This window comes from Heteronotia binoei, chromosome 5 (genome assembly GCF_032191835.1).
Source record: "Heteronotia binoei isolate CCM8104 ecotype False Entrance Well chromosome 5, APGP_CSIRO_Hbin_v1, whole genome shotgun sequence".
NCBI classification, from domain to species: domain Eukaryota; kingdom Metazoa; phylum Chordata; class Lepidosauria; order Squamata; family Gekkonidae; genus Heteronotia; species Heteronotia binoei.
In genome coordinates, this window is record NC_083227.1 from 188,579 (window position 1) to 214,232 (window position 25,654).

Here is a 25,654-nt window from a genome sequence, read left to right on the forward strand (position 1 = left end):
CCCACCACCTCCCAAGGAAGCCTGTTCCACTGAGGAACACTCTAACTGTCAGGAATTATAGAGCTGGAAGGGACCTCCAGGGCCATCTAGTCCAACCTCCTGCACAATGCAGGAAACTCACAAACCCCTCCCCCTCAATTCACAGGATATTCATCATTGTCAGGTGGCCATCTAGCCTCTGTTGAAAAACCTCCAAGGAGGGAAAGCCCACCACCTCCCAAGGAGGAAGCTTGTTCCACTGAGGAACCGCACTAACGGTCAGGAAATTCTTCCTAATGTTGAGCCGGAAACTCTTCTGATTTAATTTCAACCCACTGGTTCTGGTCCTACCTTCTGGGCCACAGAAAACTATTCCACACCATCCTCTCGATGACAGCCCTTCAAGTACTTGAAGATGGTGATCCTATCACCTCTCAGCAGCCTCCTCTCCAGGCTAAACATGCCCAGCTCCTTCAACCTTTCCTCATAGGACTTGGTCTCCAGACCCCTCACCATCTTTGTCACCATCCTCTGGACCCCTTCCAGCTTGTCTAGATCCTTCTTAAAATGTGGTGCCCAAAACTGAACACAAGACTCCAGGTGAGGTCTTACCAGAGTAGAGTAAAGCGATACCATCACTTCACAAGATCTGGACACTAGACTTCTGTTGATACAGCCCAAAATTGCATTTGCCTTTTTAGCCACCGCATCACACTGTTAACTCATGTTCAGCGTATGATCCACTAAGACCCCTAGATCCTTTTCGCACAGATTACTGCTAAGACAAGTCTCCCCCATCCTATAACCATGCATTGAATTTTTCCTACCTAAATGCAGAACTTTACATTTATCCCTGTTAAAATTCATTTTATTGGTTTCAGCCCAGTTTTCCAGCCTGTCAAGGTCATCCTGTATCTGTCTTTGTCTGTGTTTGCAACCCCTCCCAAATTAAGATCACCTGCAAATTTAGTTATAATCCTGGGCTTGAATTAAGGGCAGGAAGGAGGTACCAGCTGCATAAGAGGAAGAGCTTTTTGACAGACAAGAGTTGCTCAGCTATGGGGGTGGGGAGCTCCCCGGCCGTCTTTCAGCAGGGCCTGAACACACGCTGGCCAGAGATGCTCCAGGCTAGGCAGAACCCGCATTGAGCAGGGGCTCGGACTAGATTTGATTTGATGTTCCTGCTTATACCATGCCTTCTCCCGCAAGCGGGCTCAGGGCAGCTTACAACACGTTAAAATGAACCACATCAAATTCAGCAGTATCACAAATACAAAAATGTCACATGAAATCAGAAGAGCCTAGAGAGCGGCTAGATGGCCTCTACGGGACCCCCAGCCCTGTGATTCTCTGGTTCCAGTCTGAAGCAAAGATGGAAGAAGATCTCAGGGCCGCAGCGGCTCCTTCACAGGAAGCCTCGCCGCAGGGCAGGGCAGGGCAGGGGGGCAGCAGGCAAAGCCCTTGCTGCGGGGGGGGGGGGGGGGTTAAGAACATAAGAACATAAGAGAAGCCATGTTAGATCAGGCCAATGGCCCATCCAGTCCAACATTCTGTGTCACACAGTGGCCAAATATATATATATATATATATATATATATATATATATATATATATATATATATATATACACACACACACACACACACACACACACTGTGGCTAATAGCCACTGATGGACCTGTGCTCCATATTTTTATCTAACCCCCTCTTGAAGGTGGCCATGCTTGTGGCCGCCACCACCTCCTGTGGCAGTGAATTCCACATGTTAATCACCCTTTGGGTGAAGAAGTACTTCCTTTTATCCGTTACTCAGAGAGGGGTTGGAAAGGACACCAGGGCTCTTGGAAGCCCTCTGCGAGAGCCCTGCAGCAGTTCCGGCCAGTCAGAAGAGACAACTAAGGTGGCCGGGGGGGAGTGGGGGGTTTGTGGGGTCATGCCCGGGGTAGAGAAGGTGGGCAGAAAGAACGGTCTCTCCCTCTCCCAAAAGGGAGCTGGTGGGCAGGAGGACAGAAGGGACAGCAAGTGACTAAAATGTGGGATTTGCTGCCACAGGGTGGAGGGAAGGCCACAGGCTTTAGAAGGGGCTCGGCAGATTCATAAAGGATGAGGTTTTTTAGTTTTAAAATGTATTATGTTTTAATTCCTAAAATTATTCTACTGGTATGTTGTGAGCTGCCCGAAGCCTGCTTGTGGGGTGGGGTGGGGTGGGGCAGGGGGGAAATGGAAAGGGAAGGAAGGAAGGAAGGAAGGAAGGAAGGAAGGAAGGAAGGAAGGAAGGAAGGAAGGAAGGAAGGAAAGAGGGAGGGAGGAAGAAAGAAAGAAAGAAAGAAAGAAAGAAAGAAAGAAAGAAAGAAAGAAAGAAAGAAAGAAAGAAAGAAAGAAAGAAAGAAAGAAAGAAAGAAAGAAAGAAAGAAAGAAAGAAAGAAAGAAAGAAAGAAAGAGCAGTCAACCTCTGGACCCCAGGGCCACCCTCAGGGGAAGGCTTCGGCAGGGAGGAGAGAGTGGGTGGGGGGCTCTTTTTCTCCCTCTCCCATCGACCTGCAACAAAATCAATGGGTGATGGAGATTCAGGGCAGATATTGGCTTCCCTGCCCTCCGCTGGGTGAAAGAGGATGCTGGACAAGATGGACCACTGGCTGGCTGGGCTGTTCTTATGTGCCTTGAAAGCATTGCCAATGATAAAGGGAACACAAGAGGTGTCTCAACCAGCGTTTCCCCTCTGCAGGGTCTCAGCTCCAGCTTGGCACTGGGCCACGGAAGCCTCAATGCCGGAGCTCAGCAGGGCCTGCTGTGTTTGGGCCTCCGGGCTTCCTGCTGCTGGGTGGGGCTCAGTAGGCCAAGCTGCGCAGCACAGAAAGTCCGCAGTTTTACAGGTGAGCTGCTCCCATCCACTTTCTTTCCATTTTTCTTTTACTTTCTTTTCTTTCACTCCTTCCCTCCCATTTTCTTCCTTCCTATTTCCTTTCTTTCTTTTTTTCTCTATTTGTTTCCAACTCTCCCCCCTCCCTTTCATTCATTCATTCATTAATTCATTCATTCTTTCTGTCAGTCCTTCTTTTTCCCTATTTGCTTTATTTTCCACTCCCCCACTCTTTCTTTCTTTCTTTCTTTCTTTCTTTCTTTCTTTCTTTCTTTCTTTCTTTCTTTTCTTTCTTTCTTTTCTTTCTTTCTTTCTTTCTTTCTTTCTTGCCATTGCTAATCTGAGTAGACCTGGGGCGGGGGGGGGGGATTGAAGCTTTAAACGCCCTGCCATTTCATGTTTTCCAAGGCTGAGAGCATTTTATATTTTTAGCTTTCTGCTGTGTGATCCTTGTGCTTTTTCTTGATGTTTTATTTTTTAAATTGCATTGCAAAATCCCACTATTCTCCTACCTTTCCTAAACAAAATATTGCAAGACTTATAAGCATGTTTGTACATCATTTCCTGTCTCCCAGCTCCACCCCCCAAAGTCTCCTGGCTCCACCCCCAAATTTTAGTGGGCCACGAAGGAGAAGTGTAAAAATAACTGGGTCACGGAGGAAAAAAGTTTGGGAAAACCTGGTCTAAACCAACCAGTGTTGCCGAATAAGAAGCTGAAGGAGCACGGGTAGAGGAAAGGGAAGGGGGCGGGGTTGCTTGGGTCATCTGCAGAAGAAGAACTGGGACGTTGGGGTCAGGTGCCCAGGAGACGGACGCTCAAGATCTCTTAGTGAAATGTTAACTGGCGGCAAAAGGAAGAGAGAAATGTTCAGCTGCTGCTTTGCCCCAAGGGGGTCTGTGTCCGGCTTCGCCAAAGCGTGTCAAGCAGTGAAGGGACTCCAGCACTATTTATCTGGGGTCGGTCCTGGTTTCTGCTTGGATGGGGCGGACGGGAGACCTCCAAGGGAGTCCACGGTTGCAATGCAGAGTCAGGCAATGGCCAACCTCCCCGACTCATCTCTTGCCTTGATTGCCAGAGGTTGGCTGGGATCTGAAGGCCCAAAAATTGCTCCAGGAACACTTCTCTTGTCCAGGTTTTCTCTGCTGGGTAAATGATGTACTGAAGACTCTTACAGAGCTCTCAAAAGCTCTCTCTGTCGTCTCTGGAAACTCCTGGAGGACCACTGAGGGGGACCCAAGGCTGGAGATGGGAGAATGAGGCTGAAATCTTCATAAGGGCAAAAAAAAGAGCGGGGGGCCGCAGGCCCCTCAAGGGGATTCCAATCCAAGGTCAGTTCGGATTATAAGTCAGGCAGTTGGCAGCCCATTGACAAGTAGGAGCCAGCGTGGCTGTTCATAGAATCCTAGAGTTGGAAGGGTCCTCCAGGGTCATCTAGTCCAACCCCCTGCACAATGCAGGAAACCCACAACACCCTCCCCTAAGTTCACCAGGATCTTCATTGCTGTCAGATGGCCATCCAGCCTCTGTTGGGAAACCTCAAAGGAAGGAGAGCCCACCACCTCCCAAGGAGGAAGCCTCTTCCACTGAGGAACCGCTCTAATGGTCAGGAATCCTAGAGTTGGAAGGGACCTCCAGGGTCATCTAGTCCAACCCCCTGCACAATGCAGGAAACCCACAAACACCTCCCCCTAAATTCACTGGATCCTCATTGCTGTCAGATGGCCATCTAGCCTCTGTTTCAAAACCTCCCAGGAAGGAGAGCCCACCACCTCCGAGGAGGAAGCCTCTTCCACTGAGAAACCACTCTAATGGTCAGGAATCCTAGAGTTGGAAGGGACCTCCAGGGTCATCTAGATCAACCCCCTGCACAATGCAGGAAACCCACAAACACCTCCCCCTAAATTCACTGGATCCTCATTGATGTCAGATGGCCATCTAGCCTCTTTTGAAAAACCTCCAAGGAAGGAGAGCCCACCACCTCCCGAGGAAGCCTGTTCCACTGAGGAAGTGCTCTAACGGTCAGGAAGTTCTTCCTAATATCGAGCCGGAAACACTTTTGATTTAATTTCAACCCACTGGTTCTGGTCCTACCTTCCGGGGCCACAGAAAAGAATTCCACCCCATCCTCTAGATCAGCGTTTCCCATTTGCAGGGTCGCAACCCCAGTACTGGGCCACGGAAGCCTCAATACCGGGTCACAAGAAAAGCCAAAGCTAGCCCCATCCCCAGCAAAGCATGAGCTTTGCTCTGTTTCCTTCCTTTCCCGTCTCTCTGTGGTGCAGAGAAAAGCTAGGCTTGAAGTCTGAGCTCTCTTTTCCTTCCTTTCATCCCCCAACATCTCTGTGTTGTGCAGATAAAAGCTAGGCTTGAAGACTGACACAGGCTGCAAAGCCTGAGCTCCATTTTCCTTCTTTCCATCCCCAGCGTCTCTGTGTTGGCCCTTGACCTGGAAGTGACACCACAGGACATGACATAATTCCCGTCTCCCGGCGCCACCCCCAAAGTCTCCTGAATCCACCCCTGAATTTTAGTGGGCCATGAAGAAGAGTAAAAATAACCAGGCCACGGGGGTGGGGTGGAAGTTTGGGAAAACCTGCTCTATATGACAGCCCTTCAAGGACTTGAAGATGGTGATCCTATCACCTCTCAGCCGCCTCCTCTCCAGGCTAAATATCCCCAGCGCCTTCAAGCTTTCCTCAGAGGACTTGGTCTCCAGACCCCTCACCATCTTCGTCGCCCTCCTCTGGACCCCTTCCAGCTTGTCTAGATCCTCTTAAAATGTGGTGCCCAAAACTGAACACAAGACTCCAGGGGAGGTCTTACAGAGCAGAGTAAAGCGATACCATCACTTCATGTGATCTGGGCACTCTACTTCTGATGATACAGCCCAAAATTGCATTGGCCTTTTTAGCCACCGCATCACACTGTTGAATCATGTTCAGCGTCTGGTCCACTAAGAACAGATCCTGCCTTGTTGCCAAGAAGAAATCCTGTCTTGGTCTCCTTGTCCCTCTTTCTGATCACTTTCCTGGTCTAGGGCAGGGGTGGCCAACGGTAGCTCTCCAGATGTTTTTTTGCCTACAACTCCCATCAGCCCCAGCCATTGGCCATGCTGGCTGGGGCTGATGGGAGTCATAGGGCAAAAAACATCTGGAGAGCTACCGTTGGCCACCCCTGGTCTAGGGGACTGCAGGAAGGTTGTGGGTGGAATCGGCCTTGATTTCAGCAAAGAACCAGACAAAACAGCTCGACTCCAGGGTCCTGCCTGGGCCTTCCCCGCCTGCGGGAGAGGCCTCTTCCTCCACGAGCGCGCATCCTCAGCGGCATTTCATCTCCGGGTGGGGGGTCTCAGGGCTGTGTTGGGGGATGCTTCCAACACTTTTATCTGCGATGGGTGCAGCGTCGAAGGGGACTGTTACCAAAGTTGCACATGATTCTAAAGTGGCAGCAACAGGCCACGTCGTAGGAGACAGAAAGGGCATCAATAGAATCTTGGGAGTTGGAAGGGACCATCCAGGCCATCTAGTCCAGCCCCTGCCCAATGCAGGAATTTCCAACTGCCTGGCTCCGCCTCCTGAAGCAGCCATGTTGTCGCTGCACCACCACGTTGTGTCAGAACTCCAAATGTACCCACAGGCTCAGAGAGTGTAAAAGACCCCCCACTCCATGCCTGGAAGATGGCCCCGAAAGAACCCCACGCGGAGCAGCCCTGGGGTGGGGAGGGGTGAGGTGGGGGGATCTGTGGCCTGAAGCGAGAAGACCTCCCCCCCCCCCCGCCCAAGGCTGTCGAGCTGGGCTGAAAGAAAACCACATGGAATTCTGTCTTCTGGCCATGCGGAGGGGTGGGGGGATCCGTGCCTGAAGCGAGAAGAGCTCTCCCCCTCCCTTCAGAGAGCAGACCTCCTCTCCAGTCCAACGGAGCCCAGGGCTGGGTTGGATGGATCGCCCCCACCCCCTTCAGCCAAGCCAAACTGGGCAAGCAGAGACTGTCGAGGGCCTGGGAGTTATTTGCCACCTGAACTGGGTTTTTTTTGAATTTGCATTTTTAATGTTAATGGATTGTAAATGTATTTATCCCCCTTGTTGCTTTATCCTGATGTCAGCACCTTGAGCAGCCTGGAAGTATAAGTCACAAATAAATACAGGAAGAAAAGGAAACCCTCTGAGGAAAGTTTGGAGGCACCTGGAGAAGACCTCACTAGGAGAGGATCACAGGGCTGCCAGGTGTGTGTTGGGGACTTTGGGGCGGGGCTTGGGGAGGGAGGGGCCTCAACAGGGTCCAAGAGCCCACCTTTCCAAGCACCCTGTTTCTCCAGGGGAGCTGAGCTCTGCCAGCTGGAGAGCAGTTGTGAAAGTGGGAGATCCCCAGGCCCCACCTGGAGGCTGGCAACCCGCCCCAATAACAAGTTTACATTCTGTATGTCTTAAAGGTGGCATTTCTAACTTGAGATTCAAGATGGATTCCGTGGTCTAAAGAATGCAACCTAATGAGGAATGCAAGAAGACTAGGAAGTGGCCCAAAGTATCATCCCACTTGCGCTCTCAAGCCGTGCAGAAAATGGAATTCCCAACCAATGGAAACCCAGCTGCAGGAAGACTCGAGTCTGACCCAAGGCCCACCTCCACCTGCAAAGAAGCCCTTTTCCCCAGCAGAGGGGAGCTGATCTCGGCCAGCGTGTCAGGGAAGGAGGTTTTGGGGCACCACATTTCAAGAAGGATCTAGACAAGCTGGAAGGGGTCCAGAGGAGGGCGACAAAGATGGTGAGGGGTCTGAGACCAAGTCCTATGAGCAAAGGTGAAGGAGCTGGGATGTCGAGCCTGGAGAGGAGGCGGCTGAGAGGTGATAGGATCACCATCTTCAAGTCCTTGAAGGCTGTCCTATAGAGGAGGGTGGAATTGTTTTCCATCGCCCCGGAAGGTAGGACCAGAACCAATGGGTTGAAATTAAATCAAGACTTGAGTTTCTGGCTCAACATTAGGAAGAACTTCCTGACCGTTAGAGCGATTCCTCAGTGGAACAGGCTCCCTCGGGAGGTGGTCCTCTTGTGGATCAAAAACTGGCTAATTAATAGGAAGCAGAGAGTCAGTATAAATGGGCAGTCTTCGCAGTGGAGGACGGTAAGCAGTGGGGTGCCGAAGGGCTTGGTACTGGGTCCCATGCTCTTTAACTTGTTCATAAATGATTTAGAGTTGGGAGTGAGCAGTGAAGTGGCCAAGTTTGCGGATGACACTCTAAATTGTTCAGGGTGGTGAGAACCAGAGAGGATTGTGAGCAAAGGGATCTGTTGAGGCTGGGTGAGTGGGCGTCAACGTGGCAGATGTGGTTCAATGTGGCCAAGTGCAAAGTAATGCACATTGGGGCCAAGAATCCCAGCTACAAATACAAGTTGATAGGGTGTGAACTGGCAGAGACTGACCAAGAGAGAGATCTTGGGGTCGTGATAGATAACTCACAGAAAATGTCAAGACAGTATGCGATTGCAATAAAAAAGGCCAACGCCATGCTGGGAATTATTAGGAAGGGAATTGAAACAAATCAGCCAGTATCATAATGCCCCTGTATAAATCAATGGTGCGGTCTCATTTGGAGTATTGTGTGCAATTCTGGTCACCACACCTCAAAAAGGATATTATAGCATTGGAAAAAGTCCAGAAAAGGGCAACTAGAATGAGTAAAGATTTCGAACACTTTCCCTATCAAGAAAGGTTAAAACGCTTGGGTCTCTTTAGCTTGGAGAAACATCGACTGCGGGTGACATGATAGAGGTTTACAAGATAATGCATGGGATGGAGAAAGCAGAGAAAGGAGTACTTTTCTCCCTTTCTCACAATACAAGAACTCGTGGGCATTCGATGAAATTGCTGAGCAGTCAGATTAAAACAGAAGAAGAAGAATTGCAGATTTATACCCCGCCTTCTCCCCGAATCAGAGACTCAGAGTGGCTTACAATCTCCTATGTCTTCTCCCCCCACAACAGACACCCTGTGAGGTGAGTGGGGCTGAGAGGCTCTCACAACAGCTGCCCTTTCAAGGAAAACTCCTGGAAAGCTATGGCTAACCCAACGCCATTCCAGCAGGTGCAAGTGGAGGAGTGGGAATCAAACCCGGTTCTCCCAGATAAGAGTTCGCACACTTAACCACTACACCGAACTGGCTCTCCAGATAAAAGATAAAGATAAAAGAAGTCCTTCTTCACCCAATGGGTGATTAACATGTGGAATTCACTGCCACAGGGGTGGTGGCAGCTACAAGCATAGCCAGCTTCAAGAGGGGATTGGATAAAAATATGGAGCAGAGGTCCATCAGTGGCTATTAGCCACAGTATGAATGGGCCATTGGCCTGATCCAACATGGCTTCTCTTATGTTCTTATGTGACACAGTGTGTTTGGACTGGAGGGGCCACTGGCCTGATCCAACAGGGCTTCTCTTATGTTCTTATGTGACACAGAGTATTGGACTGGAGGGGCACTGGCCTGATCCAACGGGGCTTCTCTTATGTTCTTATATGACACCAAGTGTTGGACTGGATGGGCCATTGGCCTGATCCAACATGGCTTCTCTTATGGTCTTATGTGACACAGAGTGTTGGACCGGATGGGCCACTGGCCTGATCCAACAGGGCTTCTCTTATGTTCTTATGTGACACCGAGTGTTGGACCGGATGGGCCACTGGCCTGATCCAACATGGCTTCTCTTATGTTCTTATGTGACACCGAGTGCTGGACCGATGGGCCATTGGCCTGATCCAACATGGCTTCTCTTATGTTCTTATGTGACACGAGTGTTGGACTGGTGGGCCATTGGCCTGATCCAACAGGGCTTCTCTTATGTTCTTATGTGACACCCGAGTGTTGGACTGGATGGGCCATTGGCCTGATCCAACAGGGCTTCTCTCATGTGTGACACAGAGTGTTGGACTGGAGGGGCCATTGGCCTGATCCAACAGGGCTTCTCTTATGTTCTTATGTGACACCGAGTGCTGGACCGGATGGGCCATTGGCCTGATCCAACTGGCTTCTCTTATGTTCTTATGTGACACCGAGTGTTGGACCGGATGGGCCATTGGCCTGATCCAACAGGGCTTCTCTTATGTTCCTATGTGACACCGAGTGCTGGACCGGATGGGCCATTGGCTGATCCAACATGGCTTCTCTTATGTTCTTATGTGACACAGAGTGCTGGACCGGATGGGCCATTGGCCTGATCCAACATGGCTTCTCTTATGTTCTTATGTGACACCGAGTGTTGGACTGGATGGGCCATTGGCCTGATCCAAACAGGGCTTCTCTTATGTTCTTATGTGACACCGAGTGTTGGACTGGATGGGCCATTGGCCTGATCCAACAGGGCTTCTCTCATGTGTGACACAGAGTGTTGGACTGGAGGGCCATTGGCCTGATCCAACAGGGCTTCTCTTATGTTCTTATGTGACACCGAGTGTTGGACTGGATGGGCCATTGGCCTGATCCAACAGGGCTTCTGTTATGTTCTTATGTGACACCGAGTGCTGGACCGGATGGGCCATTGGCCTGATCCAACAGGGCTTCTCTTATGTTCTTATGTGACACCGAGTGCTGGACCGATGGGCCATTGGCCTGATCCAACATGGCTTCTCTTATGTTCTTATGTGACACAGAGTGTTGGACTGGAGGGGCCACTGGCCTGATCCAACATGGCTTCTCTTATGTTCTTATGTGACACAGAGTGTTGGACTGGATGGGCCACTGCCTGATCAAACAGGGCTTCTCTTATGTTCTATGTGACACAGAGTGTTGGACTGGAGGGGCCACTTGCCTGATCCAACAGGGGCTTCTCTTATGTGACACAGAGTGTTGGACTGGATGGGCCACTGGCCTGATCCAACATGGCTTCTCTTATGTTCTTATGTGACACAGAGTTGTTGGACTGGAGGGGCCACTTGCCTGATCCAACAGGGCTTCTCTATGTGACACAGAGTGTTGGACTGGATGGGCCACTGGCCTGATCCTAAAGGGCTTCTCTTATGCTCTTATGTGACACCGAGTGTTGGAGTGGATGGCCATTGGCCTGATCCAACAGGGCTTCTCTCATGTGTGACACAGAGTGTTGGACTGGAGGGGGCCACTGGCCTGATCCAACAGGGCTTCTCTTATGTTCTTATGTGACACAGAGTGTTGGGACTGGATGGGTCATTGGCCTGATCCAACGGGCTTCTCTCATGTGTGACACAGAGTGTTGGACTGGAGGGGCCACTGGCCTGATCCAACAGGGCTTCTCTAATGTTCTTATGTGACACAGAGTGTTGGACTGGAGGGGCCACTGGCCTGATCCAACAGGGCTTCTCTTATGTTCTTATGTGACACAGAGTGTTGGACTGGAGGGGCCATTGGCCTGATCCAGCAGGGCTTCTCTTATGTTCTTATGTGACAGAGTGTTGGACTGGAGGGGCCACTGGCCTGACCCAACAGGGCTTCTCTTATGTTCTTATGTGACACAGAGTGTTGGACTGGAGGGGCCACTTGCCTGATCCAAACAGGGCTTCTCTTATGTGACACAGAGTGTTGGACTGGAGGGGCCCACTGGCCTGATCCAACAGGGCTTCTCTTGTGTTCTTATGTGACACAGAGTGTTGGACTGGAGGGGCCATTGGCCTGATCAAAAGGGGCTTCTCTTATGTGACACAGAATGTTGGACTGGAGGGGCCCACTGGTCTGATCCAACAGGGCTTCTCTTGTGTTCTTATGTGACACAGAGTGTTGGACTGGAGGGGCCATTGGCCTGATCCAACAGGGCTTCTCTTATGTTCTTATGTGACACAGAGTGTTGGACTGGAACAGGGGTCCTCAACCTACGGCCCGCGGGACAGATGCGGCCCGCTGAGGACGTTATGCAGCCCGCCAGGTCCCTCCCCTGGATTTGGCAGCGCCTCCCTCCTGCTCTGGCAAGTCCCAGGAACTTGAATCAAACTTTTATTTTTAACCTTGCGGATGCTCATTCCTTACCCCTCTGGGGAGCCGCGAGAGCTGGGCACGAAACTGCGCGGGGAGAGAGGCGGCGGCAGCAGCAGGCGAGGTGAGCGGAGGGCTCGCACGAGGCAGGAGCCGTTGGGGCGAGGAGGAGGGTGAGGGAGGCGGGCAGGGCATGCGCTGACGGGCGAAGTGAAGTTGCAGATGCCGAGGGAAGGAGAGAGGGAGGAAGGAAGCTGCCGCACGTGCCCCTGTATTGTTTCGGACCCGCAGCGTTAGGTGGCGGTCGGCGCAGCGGAGCAGTCCCAAGGTCAGAGGCTCCAGAGAGAGAGACGCGAGCAGGCGCGTCCGCACTGACCTGGAAAGGGGGAGGGGTTCTGCCTCGGCTCTCTTTCCCTCACTTGGGAGAAGTTGTGCGGAGTCTGGGGCTGGGGGTGCGCAGGGAGGGGCAAGCGTCTCGGGCGCACACCCGGGCGAAGTGGGAGGGGGGCGTGCTCAGGCACTGCCCCCTTCGGAGCACGAGTGGCGCCACATGGAAGGGCCACTGAGGAAGCTCTGCGGGGTGGGGGGGATATAGTTGTGTGTGGTGAAGAGTTGTTGAGAAAACAGGCATGCAGACAGGGATACTCCTATTGTGGCTCCCCCAGCCTGGCTGGAAGCACGCACAGGTGTAGGAGAACAACACCTGGGGGAAAAAAAAACCTTGGCCTGTGTTCCTGACTTTTGGTGGCATCGGCGGTGCCCATCTGTCAAAGTAAGCGGCGTGCCTGGAGCTCGCCTCCCCCTCCCCCAGCCCTTGGCTGACAGACAGTGACTTCTCCAAAGTGACTCCCATTGAAATACTGGCAAGTTTGTTGATTTAACTTTACTTCATTTTAAATATTGTATTTGTTCCCGTTTTGTTTCTTCACTTCAAAATAAGATATACGCAGCATGCATAGGAATTTGTTCATAGTTTTTGTTTTTACTATAGTCCGGCCCTCCAACAGTCTGAGGGACAGTGAACTGGCCCCCTATTTAAAAAGGTTGAGGACCCCTGGACTGGAGGGACCACTGGCCTGATCCAACAGGGCTTCTCTTATGTTCTTATGTGACACAGAGTGTTGGACTGGAGGGGCCACTGGCCTGATCCAACAGGGCTTCTCTCATGTGTGACACAGAGTGTTGGACTGGAGGGGCCACTGGCCTGATCCAACATGGCTTCTCTTATGTTCTTATGTGACACAGAGTGTTGGACTGGAGGGGCCACTGGCCTGATCCAACAGGACTTCCCTTCTGTTCTTATGTGACACAGAGTGTTGGACTGGAGGGGCCACTGGCCTGATCCAACAGGGCTTCCCTTCTGTTCTTATGTGACACAGAGTGTTGGACTGGAGGGGCCACTGGCCTGATCCAACAGGGCTTCCCTTCTGTTCTTATGTGAATGGAGAGAGCAGGCTGAGAGGAGAACTACCAGGCAGGAGGGAAAGGCAGGAGCCTTTGAGCAGAGGCTCGGCAGCTATTTCTCAGAGGGGCCTCTAGCTTTTCGATGTCGGGCATGGAGGGGCGTGCTGGACAAGAGGTCATTGCTGGGAGGGAGGGGAGGGGAGGGGTGGTGGCAGGGCAGCTGCTTGGCATGCAGAAGGTGGCTGCTTGGGTCCCCCCCCTCTGCAGCAAAGGGGGCCAGGCCAGAGGCGAAGGGCAAAGCCTCCGAGATCCAGTGCCACTCAGACCAGACAGCCGTGACTGGCCTCTGCCCTTCCGCTGCTTCTCAGCACATTTCTCACTCAGAGAGGGCCTGACGTGCGGCCACAGACACACACCCCTGCGGCAGGGAGGAGAGGGCACCGAAGGCCAGAGGCTGCCTTGACTGGGGCCATGGGTGGGCAGAGCCCCACACAGCGTGGCAGCATTTGCCCCTCCCTGGCCCGCTTCAGGCCTGGCTTCTGGGACCCCCCCCCCCCGCTGGCCATGGAGCAAGGGCCCTGCTGGGCATCTGTTGTCAATCCAGGGGACTCTCCAGCCCCCACCAGGAGGCTGGCAACCCAGGGGGGAAGGGGCGGCGTTGAGTTGAGCTCATCAGAGCCTCCCAGACATCCAGATGGAACCCATTCCGCTGAGGACAGCGCCTGCCTCCTCCTTCCTTCTGGTGCTCCCACCCCCCCTCCCCCCATGCGGCACTGGAATTTTCGAGCACCATCTTTTAGGTTCCTTAGTGTGTTTTTAATTGTCTTTCAAACCGTTTTCTAATTATAGATGTTATGAATTTACTGTGTTGCACCCTGTCTTGAGTCCTGCCTTGGCAGCGGGGGGGAGGGTGGACTAAAATCTAACGGAATGAATGAATGAACAAATGAATGAATGAGTGGGTGAGTGAGTGAGTGAGTGAATGAAGGGCTGGAGGGAACCCCAAGGCAGGGGCTGGCCCACTAAAGGCCCCATGGAGCCCCCCCCCCCCCCCGGCTCAGGGAGAGCAGATGTCCAGGGAAGAAGGACACTTAAAGGGCAGAGGCCCCCTCCTGCCGCCTCCCCCGCTGGCTAGCCCCCTCCCCCTCTGTGGCCGTGGCCATCTGGACCTCAGAGCTCATCTGGTCAGCCACAGAATCCTAGAGTGGGAAGGGACCTCCAGGGTCATCTAGTCGAGCCCCCTGTGCAGGGCAGGAATGTCACCAAGACCCACGTGCCCCTCCCCCCCCCCAGCCCACTCACCTCTTCCTCGTCCAGCATCAGCAGCTGGTTGCCGGAGATGATGCAGAAGCGGGGGTTCCAGGGCCGGTCGTAGGGGGAGTGCATGTACTGGGCGCGGTGCAGGGGGGCTCCTCGCACATCTGGGGGGAGGAAGGGGGGAGGGTTAAGGAGGCCCAGGCGCTCCCCTCCCAGCACTCTCCGCCTCCCCCCCCCCGCCCCAAAGGGGGAACGGAATTGGCTGCCCCCTCCCCCTGACCTGGGAAGCCCCGCAGCCTCTTGAGGTCCCCCCATGGGGCATGCGCTGGGGAGGGAGACCTCCTGGGAAGACCAGCAGTCGGGAGGGCAGGGGCAGGCCGAGGCCCAGGAGGGGCTGCCGGGGGCACACACACTCACGCAGGCATGCACATGAAAGCACCCAAAGAGCCAAAGAAGTCCCAAGCCAGACACTCGCGGGGGTGGGCAGGGGGTCTCCCGCCTGCTTTGGGGGAACTGAAGTGCAGCTGGGAGGGGGCGGGAAAGAAGCACGTCTAGCCCTCCCCCCTCTGCCCCTTCCCTGCCCTGAACCTCCCCCCCGCCCGCCCGCCGTGTGCCAGAGGAGGAGCCAGGCCCGTGGGCCCGGGGCCGAATCCTGCCCCCTTCTCCGGCGGAGGCCTCCCTCCTGCCTGCCACTAGCCTGGGAGGTGCTGCTGCTGCTGCTGCTGCTGCTGCTGGTGCCGCCACTGGGCAGGCGTGAGGCTGGCATCCGGGGGCCACCACGGAGGTGCCCCCGAGGGAGGCTTCAGTCTCTGGCGCCGCTCCCTGCTCCTGGGCAGCTGGAAGAGCATCGTGCCGCTGGCTCAGGCCGGAGCGAGAGGCGGAAGGCGGCCGGCCGGCCTGCCTCCCCCCGGCATCTCTCGCTCAGCCTCCGAACCGCCGGCCTGCCTGCCTGCCTGCCTGCCTGCCTGCCTGCGGGGGTGGCGGCGGCGGCGGCGAAGGAGCCGCGTTGTGTAAGGAGGCCGCTGCTGGGCGCGTGCTGCCCTCTGGCGGCCACCGCGCGCCTCCAGGACGAGGCTGGTGCCAACCGCGGCGGGAGAGCCCGAAGAATCCCCCGGGGGCCCACCCGAGCTCTGCTTTGGGGGCGCGGAAGGCAGGCCAGAGAAGCCCCCCGCCTGGGGAAGGAAAGGCCTCCGAGAGGGAGGGCACCTCCGCCCCGCCTCATGCCACCATCGCCCAGGGATGGAGGAGGGCTCGCTCTCGCCTGACCCCTTGGCCCTCTGCCCCAAGGCCAGAAAGGGGCCTTGCCCACCGCCGCATTCTTTGGGGCTGGGCCGTCTGCCCTGCATGGGGGGGGGGGGGGGAGGCGGCTCTGCTGGCCAGGAGATGCGCCCCTCAGGGAGGCAGACAAGTGTCCCTCAACAGCAACAGCTCCACCGCCCCAGAGTCTCCTTGCAACAAGTCCCCCCGCCCCCCGCCAGGAAGTGCGGGGACAACACAACACACCCTCCAGAGGCCGGCGGTCATCTGGCTCCCCCCACGAGGAATCTAGCACAAGAGTTCAACATGCCGGCGTCAGCCCTCCCCAGGCCTAGATGGCAGCCTTCCTAATCCAGAATGTTGGGGAAACAACAACCCAAATACGCTGATTGAGAAGCCAGTTCGGGGGAAGCAGAGATGCTGCTGGCCAGGAGCGCTCAGGGGAGGGGAGTCCGGAGGGACACCCACCCAAGCCAGCACTGGAGACCCCCACAAAAGGCCGGGGGGGGGAGTGAGCACCCACAGCCCTGAGCAGCCACCATCACCCCCACCTCACCCGGTGCAGGGGCTCCTGTGCCTTCACGACCCCCAGAAACCTCACGGGGGAGGCACCTGCGGAAATGGCATCTCCACCTGCAACTTCACACATCACCCCCCACACACTCACACATACACACACCCCAATCATTTGTGTCTAAATGGAGCCAGGCATAAAGTCCCATTGGAATCCTAGAGTTGGAAGGGACCTCCAGGGTCATCTAGTCCAACCCCCTGCACAATGCAGGAAACTCACAACCCCCTCCCCCTAAATTCAGAGCCTCTTCATTGCTGTCAGATGGCCATCTAGCCTCTGTTTAGAAACCTCAAAGGAAGGAGAGCCCCCCACCTCCCAGGGAGGAAGCCTGTTCCACTGAGGAACTGCTCTAATGGTCAGGAAGTTCTTCCTAATGTTGAGCTGGAAACTCTTTTCATTTCAACCCGTTGGTTCTGGTCCTACCTTCCAGGGCCACAGAAAACAATTTCACCCCTCCTCTATATGACAGCCCTTCAAGGACTTGAAGATGGTGATCCTATCACCTCTCAGCCGCCTCCTCTCCAGGCTAAACATCCCCAGCTCCTGCAACCTTTCTTGATGGACAGGGCCTTCTCTGGTACAGCCCCCTGCCCAGCCACTGCAATCCTGACCTTAAAAGGCCTTTTAGGGGGGAGCAGGCACCCTGCCCTTTCTATGAACCATGGAACCACGGACAGACAGCATTCACCAACTCTGGTCAGTTCCAGGACAAGCTGAAAGGTCTTTAAACATCTCCCAGTTCTTAGAGCCTTGGAAGTGAGCAGACTTGGTAAACGCCAGTTAATGAAGAGCGGTCTACGAGTGTTGCCGAGCAAGGGAGTGTGAAAAGGTCCCTCTGGGAAGATGTACGAAACAAGGGCTGAGTCGACTCTTCGTGCGGGACTAAATCTACATCAGTGACTCTTAGCCACAGCATATTGTCAAAACGCTGTGTCTGGGGCAGTGGTGCTCTGTCTTCTTGGTGCTTGGAGGGGGGCACAGTGGGAGGACTTCTGGAGTTCTGGCCCCACTGTTGGACCTCCTGATGGCACCTGGCCTGATCCAACAGGGCTTCTCTTATGTTCTTAGGGTATTGATGGAACTCTCTGTCTGGGGCAGGGATGCTCTGTATTCTTGGTGCTTGGGGGGCCCCAAAGTGGGAAGGCTTCTGGGGGAGGGGCTGCAGTGGGAGGGCTTCTAGCCCCACTGATGGACCTTCTGATGGCGCATGGGTTTTTTGGCCCCTGTGTGACACAGAGTGTTGGACAGGATGGCCATTGGCCTAATCCAGCATGGCTTCTCTTATGTTCTTCTGTGACACAGAGTGTTGGACTGGATAGGCCCTTGGCCTCATCCAACATGGCTTCTCTTATGTTCTTATGTGGCACAGAGTGTTGGACTGGATGGGCCATTGGCCTGATCCAACAGGGCTTTTCTTATGTTCTTCTGTGACACAGAGTGTTGGACTGGATGGGCCACTGGCCTGATCCAACAGGGCTTCTCTTATGTTCTTATGTGACACAGAGTGTTGGACTGGATGAGCCACTGGCCTGATCCAACAGGGCTTCTCTTTATGTCCTTATGTGACACAGAGTGTTGGACTGGAGGGGCCACTGGCCTGATCCGACAGGGCTTCTCTTATGTTCCTCTGTGACACAGAGTGTTGGACTGGATGGGCCATTGGCCTGGTCCAACAGGGCTTCTCTTATGTTCTTATGTGACACAGAGTGTTGGACTGGATGGGCCACTGGCCTGATCCAACAGGGCTTCTCTTATGTTCTTATGTGACACAGAGTGTTGGACTGGATGAGCCACTGGCCTGATCCAACATGGCTTCTCTTATGTCCTTATGTGACACAGAGTGTTGGACTGGAGGGGCCACTGGCCTGATCCAACATGGCTTCTCTTATGTCCTTATGTGACACAGAGTGTTGGACTGGAGGGGCCACTGGCCTGATCCAACATGGCTTCTCTTATGTTCTTATGGGACACAGAGTGTTGGACACGATGGGCCATTGGCCTAATCCAACAGGGCTTCTCTTATGTCCTTATGTGACACAGAGTGTTGGACTGGAGGGGCCACTGGCCTAATCCAACAGGGCTTCTCTTATGTTCTTATGGGACACAGAGTGTTTGACTGGAGGGGCCATTGGCCTAATCCAACAGGGCTTCTCTTATGTCCTTAGGTAACACAGAGTGTTGGACTGGAGGGGCCACTGGCGTGATCCAACAGGGCTTCTCTTATGTTCTTATGTGACACAGAGTGTTGGACTGGATGGGCCATTGGTCTGATCCAACATGGCTTCTCTTATGTCCTTATGTGACACAGAGTGTTGGAATGGAGGGACCACTGGCCTGATCCAACATGGCTTCTCTTATGTTATGTGACACAGAGTGTTGGACTGGAGGGGCCACTGGCCTAATCCAACATGCCTTCTCTTATGTTATGTGACACAGAGTGTTGGACTGGATGGGCCATTGGCCTGATCCAACATGGCTTCTCTTATGTTCTTATGGGACAAAGAGTGTTTGACGGGATGGGCCATTGGCCTAATCCAACAGGGCTTCTCTTATGTCCTTATGTGACACAGAGTGTTGGACTGGAGGGGCCACTGGCCTGATCCAACAGGGCTTCTCTTATGTTCTTATGTGACACAGAGTGTTGGACTGGATGGGCCATTGGCCTGATCCAACATGGCTTCTCTTGTGTCCTTATGTGACACAGAGTGTTGGACTGGAGGGGCCACTGACCTGATCCAACAGGGCTTCTCTTATGTTCTTATGTGACACAGAGTGTTGGACTGGAGGGGCCACTGGCCTGATCCAACAGGGCTTCTCTTATGTTCTTATGGGACACAGAGTGTTGGACTGGAGGGGCCACTAGCCTAATCCAACATGGCTTCTCTTATGTTATATGACACAGAGTGTTGGACTGGAGGGGCCATTGGCCTGATCCAACAGGGCTTCTCTTATGTTCCTCTGTGACACAGAGTGTTGGACTGGATGGGCCATTGGCCTGGTCCAACAGGGCTTCTCTTATGTTCTTATGTGACACAGAGTGTTGGACTGGATGGGCCACTGGCCTGATCCAACAGGGCTTCTCTTATGTTCTTATGGGACATAGAGTGTTGGACTGGAGGGGCCATTGGCCTAATCCAACATGGCTTCTCTTATGTTCTTATGGGACACAGAGTCTTGGACTGGAGGGGCCGTTGGCCTAATCCAACAGGCCTTCTCTTATGTCCTTATGTGACATAGAGTGTTGGACTGGAGGGGCCACTGGCCTGATCCAACAGGGCTTCTGTTATGTTCTTATGTGACACAGAGTGTTGGACTGGAGGGGCCACTGGCCTGATCCAACATGGCTTCTCTTATGTTCTTATGTGACACAGAGTGTTGGACTGGAGGGGCCATTGGCCTGATCCAACATGGCTTCTCTTATGTTCTTATGTGACACAGAGTGTTGGACTGGAGGGGCCACTGGCCTGATCCAACAGGGCTTCTCTTATGTGACCCAGAGTGTTGGACTGGAGGGGCCATTGGCCTGATCCAACATGGCTTCTCTTATGTTCTTATGTGACACAGAGTGTTGGACTGGAGGGGCCACTGGCCTGATCCAACAGGGCTTCTCTTATGTGACCCAGAGTGTTGGACTGGAGGGGCCATTGGCCTGATCCAACAGGGCTTTTCTTATGTTCTTATGTGACACAGAGTGTTGGACTGGAAGGGCCACTGGCCTGATCCAACAGGGCTTCTCTTATGGTCTTATGTGACACAGAGTGTTGGACTGGAGGGGCCACTGGCCTGATCCAACATGGCTTCTCTTATGTTCTTCTGTGACACAGAGTGTTGGACTGGGGGGGCCACTGGCCTGATCCAACAGGGCTTTTCTTATGTTCTTATGTGACACAGAGTGTTGGACTGGATGGGCCACTGGCCTGATCCAACATGGCTTCTCTTATGTCCTTATGTGACACAGAGTGTTGGACTGGAGGGGCCACTGGCCTGATCCAACAGGGCTTCTCTTATGTTCTTATGTGACACAGAGTGTTGGACTGGAGGGGCCACTGGCCTGATCCAACATGGCTTCTCTTATGTTCTTATGGGACACAGAGTGTTGGACTGGAGGGGTCACTGGCCTAATCCAACATGGCTTCTCTTATGTTATATGACACAGAGTGTTGGACTGGAGGGGCCATTGGCCTGATCCAACAGGGCTTCTCTTATGTTCCTCTGTGACACAGAGTGTTGGACTGGATGGGCCATTGGCCTGATCCGACAGGGCTTCTCTTACGTTCTTGTGTGACACAGAGTGTTGGACTGGAGGGGCCACTGGCCTGATCCAACATGGCTCCTCTTATGTTCTTGTGTGACACAGAGTGTTGGACTGGAGGGGCCACTGGCCTGATCCAACAGGGCTTCTCTTATGTGACTCAGGAGTGTTGGACTGGAGGGGCCATTGGCCTGATCCAACAGGGCTTCTCTTATGTTCTTATGTGACACAGAGTGTTGGACTGGAGGGGCCATTGGCCTGATCCAACAGGGCTTCTCTTATGTTCTTATGTGACACAGAGTGTTGGACTGGAGGGGCCATTGGCCTGATCCAACATGGCTTCTCTTATGTTCTTATGTGACACAGAGTGTTGGGCTGGATGGGCCATTGGCCTGATCCAACATGGCTTCTCTTATGTTCTTCTGTGACACAGAGTGATGGACTGGAGGGGCCACTGGCCTGATCCAACAGGGCTTCTCTTATGTTCTTGGAGGACTGGCTACCTAGGGGGTGTGGCTTAATATGCAAAGAAGCTCCTGCTACCGAAAGAGGGCCATGGATTTGTGCATTGCGTTCCCTGGCATTCCCATCCCAGTGGCATTTCTGCTGTAGACTCCCCTGCCTGGACTGAGACCTCCTCCCGGGATACCACAGAGACCAGTTCCCCCGGACAGAGAGGAGGCTGTGGAAGGTGGGCTTGGTGGCCTTGCAGCCCCCTGAAGTCCCCATCTTCCCAAGCTCCACCCCCTAATACCCAGGAGTTCCCCTCCTGGGTCTGGCCAGCCTAGAAGGGGGAGGGCAACACTCCCCACTGCTTCCTTGGCCTTCTGAGGCTGTCCTCGGCGTTGGCCCAGCTGCTCTCTCCTTCTGCAGGTTCTCTCTCCAGCCCATCAAGGGGCCTCCTTCTTTGCCAGTTGTTGGCCCTCCAGAGGGACTGATTGGCCCTTGTGGGAGACAGGAAGCTGGACTAGATGGACCCTTCCTGGTCTGACCCAGCAGGGCTCTTCTGATGCTCTTCTCAGGGGAAGGCCTCGACTTCTCTGTCCTGTTGTGGGCCCTCCAGAGGAACTGGCTGACCCCTGTGTGAGACAGGAGGCTGGACTAGAGGGACCCTCACTTGTCTGACCCAGCAGGGCTCTTCTGATGCTTTTCTCAGGGGAAGGCCTTGGCCTCTCTTACCTGTTGTCGGCCCCCTAGAGGAACTGGCTGGCCCCTGTGTGAGACAGGAGGCTGGACTAGATGGACCCTCCCTGGCCTGACCCAGCAGGGCTCTTCTGAGGTTCTTCTCAGGGGAAGGCCTCGGCCTCTCTGCCCTGTTGTTGGCCCACCAGAGGAACTGGCTGGTCCCTGCATGAGGCAGGAGGCTGGACTAGAGGGATCTCCCCTGGATCTTATCCACCAGGGCTCTTCTGAGGTTCTTCTCAGGGGAAGGCCTCAGCCTCTCTGCCCTGTTGTTGGCCCTCCAGAGGAACTGGGTGGCCCCTGCATGAGGCACGAGACTGGGTGGACCCTCACTGGTCTGATCCAGCAGGGCCCTTATGTTGTTCTTCTCAGGGAAAGGCCTCTCTGCCCTGTTGTTGGTTCTCCAGAGGAACTGGCTGGCCACTGTGTGAGACAGGAGGCTGGACTAGATGGACCCTCCCTGGTCTGATCCAGCAGGGCTCTTCTGTTGTTCTTCTCAGGAGGCCTCAGCCTCTCTGCTATGTTTTTGGCCTTCCAGAGGAACTGGTTGGCCCCCCACTACACCAAACTGGCTTTCTCATACTGGGTGACGGGCCCAGGATCACCCAGCAGCCAGCTGAGCAGGAATTTGAACCTGGGTCTCCCCAGCAGACTCTCTCATCTTGCCTGTTTCTGGGGCCCACAGTGAAGGTCAGAAGCAGAGGAGGAGGAAGAGCAGGAGGGCTTCCTGTGCTGACTGAATTCATAGAAATATAGCCCCCTAAGGGTCCTCCAATCCAACCCCTGCTCAGGCAGGAAATTCATATCTCCCCCCCACAATACTCTCCCCATGACTGCTGCTGTATGGATAGCAAAGGGTGTGGGGTATGGGTGGATCAGAAGTTAAATATGAGCAGCTGTGTGATGCAGTGACAAAAAAGGCAAATGCAGTCTTGGGGTGTATGAACAGAGGCATCAAATTCCAAATGCAAGATGTCCTAGTCCTGCCGTACACTGCATTGGCCAGGCGGCCCCTGGAGTCTTGTGTGCAGTTCTGGAGGCCTCCCTTCAAGGAGGAGGTGGACAGAATGGGGCAGATGCAGAGGAGAGCAACAGCATAAGAACATAAGAGAATGAAGAGCAGAAGGATGACCAAGGATGCTCAGGGGCCTGGAGACCAAGAAGCCCTGCAAGGAGGAAAGGCTGACGGACTTGGGAAACTTCACTCTGGAGAAGAGGAGGTGGAGGGGGGGGGCAGGGTTGCTCTCATGAAGTCTCTGAAGGGCTGCTGTCCCTTAGAGGAAGAGGGCAGGGAACTGCTCCTGCTGGCAATAGAGGAGAGGACTTGCAATCATAGGAATCTCTGAAGCTGCCTTCTACTGAATCCGACCCTCTTGGGTCCATCAAAGTCAGTCTGGTCTACTTAGACCGGCAGCGGCTCTTTCTCCAGGGTCTCCAGCTGAGGCTTTTCACGCCTGTTTTGCCTGGGCCCCTTTTAACCATGGGCTTAAATGAAGGGTGGGAAGGGACCAGCTGGAGAGTAGGAAACACTTTTTTACAGTCAGAGTTGTTTGACAGTGGAATGAGGTGGCAGTCTTTCTGCAGTGGCCAGACAATCCCTTGTCAGGGATGCTCTAGGTGGACCCTCCATGGGGGCTGGGGTTTGGGCTAGATGGTCGGTGTGGCCCGCTGCAGCTCCCTCATTCTCTGATAGAGAGAAGAAGGCAAAACTAAACACAGAAGTAGGCAAAACTCAACACAGAAGAAGGCAAAACTAAACACAACAACCAGAAGGCGGCAAAACTAAACATCCAAACCCTCCAGGTTCCTTTCTGCCCCCAAAGCGATGGGCAGCCTTCCCCTCAGCATAAACGGAAGGGCCACAAGAGCCAAGCCCTGCCCCCTCCCTCCCTGCCCCCTTTCTCACAATCTGCTGTGGCGGCAGCGGGGTGGTGGCTGTTGCGGACTTCCCACCAATGCAAAGGCTCCTCTGCTAGGGAAGCAGGTCAGCTTGGCTGAGTCCTTGGAGGGGAGACTCAGCAGAGGCCGGTTGCTGAGCAGACTGCCTCTGCTTCCCTCTTGCCTTGAAAGCCACCATTAGCCGCTGCCCTGACCAGAGTTCCCTCTCAGCTGAGTGAGTGTGAGCTAGCGCCTGCGGCTCACACATTTCTGTCTCAGCTCAGGAGAAACGGCCCCAGAGCACAAGAATTCATGCAGCAGCTAACAGGACTCCACAGCCGGGAGGGAGGGAGGGAGGGCGGGCTGCCCTTGACCCTGGTAGCCCAGCCTCATCATCTCCCCAAAGCTAAGCAGGATTGGGCCTCCTGGCTAGGCCTCGGAGACGGGAGACCACCAGGAAAGTCCAGGCTCTCAACGCAAACCACCTCTGCTCCTCTCTTGCCTTGAAAACCCCACCAGGGTCGCTGGGTGGACTGCGCCTTCCTGCCCGCCAGTTGGGGGCCATCGCTGCATCTGGTGGCAAGGAGTTCCCCCGGTCCCTGTGGGCAGACCTGCTTCCGCCCAGCTGTCCCGAATCTGCTGCCCCTCACCCCCCAGGGCCAAGATGGCTCCCAGTCAATCTCTGCTTCCTGCCCCCCCACCTCACCCTCCTGAGCCACAACCTGCCTCACCTGCCCCAGGCCTGTCTCCAGAAGGGCCCTGCTGCCCCGGAGGTGGGCCTGGTGGGGGGGGATACTGTGCCCTGCCTGCCTCTGCAAAGCCCCCAGCTCCCCTTGGGCCCACCCCAGGGACGCCTGCCTGCCCCCTCCCCGCAGCCCCACGAGGGCGAGGGAAGCGTCTCCTGCAGCTGCAGCAGCACCCACACACCAGGGCTGGTGCTGGCAGCCAGGAAGGCGCCCAGCGGAGGAGGAGGAAGAGACGGCGGCAGTAGGCAAGGCCGCCTCCCGGGAGGGGGGGCTCACCGGGCCTTTCCCGGGCAAGACTCTCCCCCGCCCGCTCAGAGGCGGCCGGAGCCCCTCCCCTCCCCTCCCTGGGGGGCCGGGGCGGGGGTCTTCAGGCTGCCCCCTCCCTCGGCCATCCTCTCCAGAAAGAGTTGCCTGGCAACAGCTCCGGCCCCCCCAGGCAGCGGTGCTTCAGCCCCCCCCACACACACACACCACCGCACGCAGCACCACGCCGCCGTCCCTGTCAGAGCAGCCAACTTCCCGGTGGGACCTGGAGATCCCCCCGCCGCCCCGAATTGCAGGCGACCTCCCTCCCTCCGGGCTACAGAGGAGACGGCAGCTTCCGCAGGGCCCGCGGCTCTATGGCCTCCCATCGCCTCCCAAGCCCTCCCCCGACCTCTCCAGGCGTGTCCCGGGAGGGAGCTGGCAACTACGAAGGGCGCCCTCGGCGGATTGCTGGCGTGCGTGGGGGGGGGGGGGGCAGCGCGTCTCAAGGGGCCTGTTTCCCTGCCGGGGGGACGTGGCTGGGGTGGGCGTCGCGGCGGACGAGCGGGCCCCCCATCTGCAGCGGGGGCACAAGGGGGGGCAGACCGGCGCTGGGGCCCCCTCCCGCCCCGCCTGCCTGCGGGGAAGACGAGCTGCTGCCTTGGGGGGCGGGGGGGTCCCTCCAACATGGCCGGTGCAGAGGAGGGGGGGCAGGCCGGGCTGAGCCCCCCCCAGCTGCTGGAGCCCCCCCCCGCTCCCTCCCTCCCTCCCCCCGCGCGGGTACCTCGGAAGGGGGCATAGGACATGGTGGGGCCTCCTCCGCCGCCGCCGCCTCCCGCTGCTGGCGCTGGAGCTGGAGCTGCTGCTGCTGCTGCTGCCGCCGGGGGGGCTGCGCGGGCCGCTCATGGGCCGGGGCGCGCGGGGGAGGGAGGGGAGCGGAGGGGAGGGGGGTCCGGCCCGCCGCTCCTCCCGCCGCTCCTCCCGCTGCTCCTCCCGCTGCGCCTGCCGCCGCCGCCGCCGCCGCTGTCCGCGGTGCTGAAGCGCCGCCCCGCCTGCTCGGGCTGCGCTGGATGCGGGAGGCTGGCCTCGTCC

At 55.4% G+C, this 25,654-nt stretch overlaps 1 protein-coding gene across 6 annotated transcripts in view; it reads right to left on the reverse strand.

Annotated features, from left to right (window-relative positions):
- The window catches only part of SYNGAP1 (synaptic Ras GTPase activating protein 1), a 98,147-nt gene extending 72,773 nt beyond the window's left edge, over positions 1-25,374 (reverse strand). For all 6 annotated transcript variants that reach the window (XR_009555404.1, XM_060238876.1, XM_060238875.1 and 3 more), the window contains exons 1-2: positions 25,347-25,374; positions 14,476-14,594 (exon numbers count right to left, since the gene is read on the reverse strand). Coding sequence is in view for 5 of the 6 variants with exons in the window: in XM_060238876.1 (XP_060094859.1) it covers positions 14,476-14,594; positions 25,347-25,368 (141 nt within the window). In the remaining variant the exon portion in view is untranslated. The remainder of the gene's footprint in view (positions 1-14,475; positions 14,595-25,346) is intronic.
- Positions 25,375-25,654: the final 280 nt, after the last annotated feature.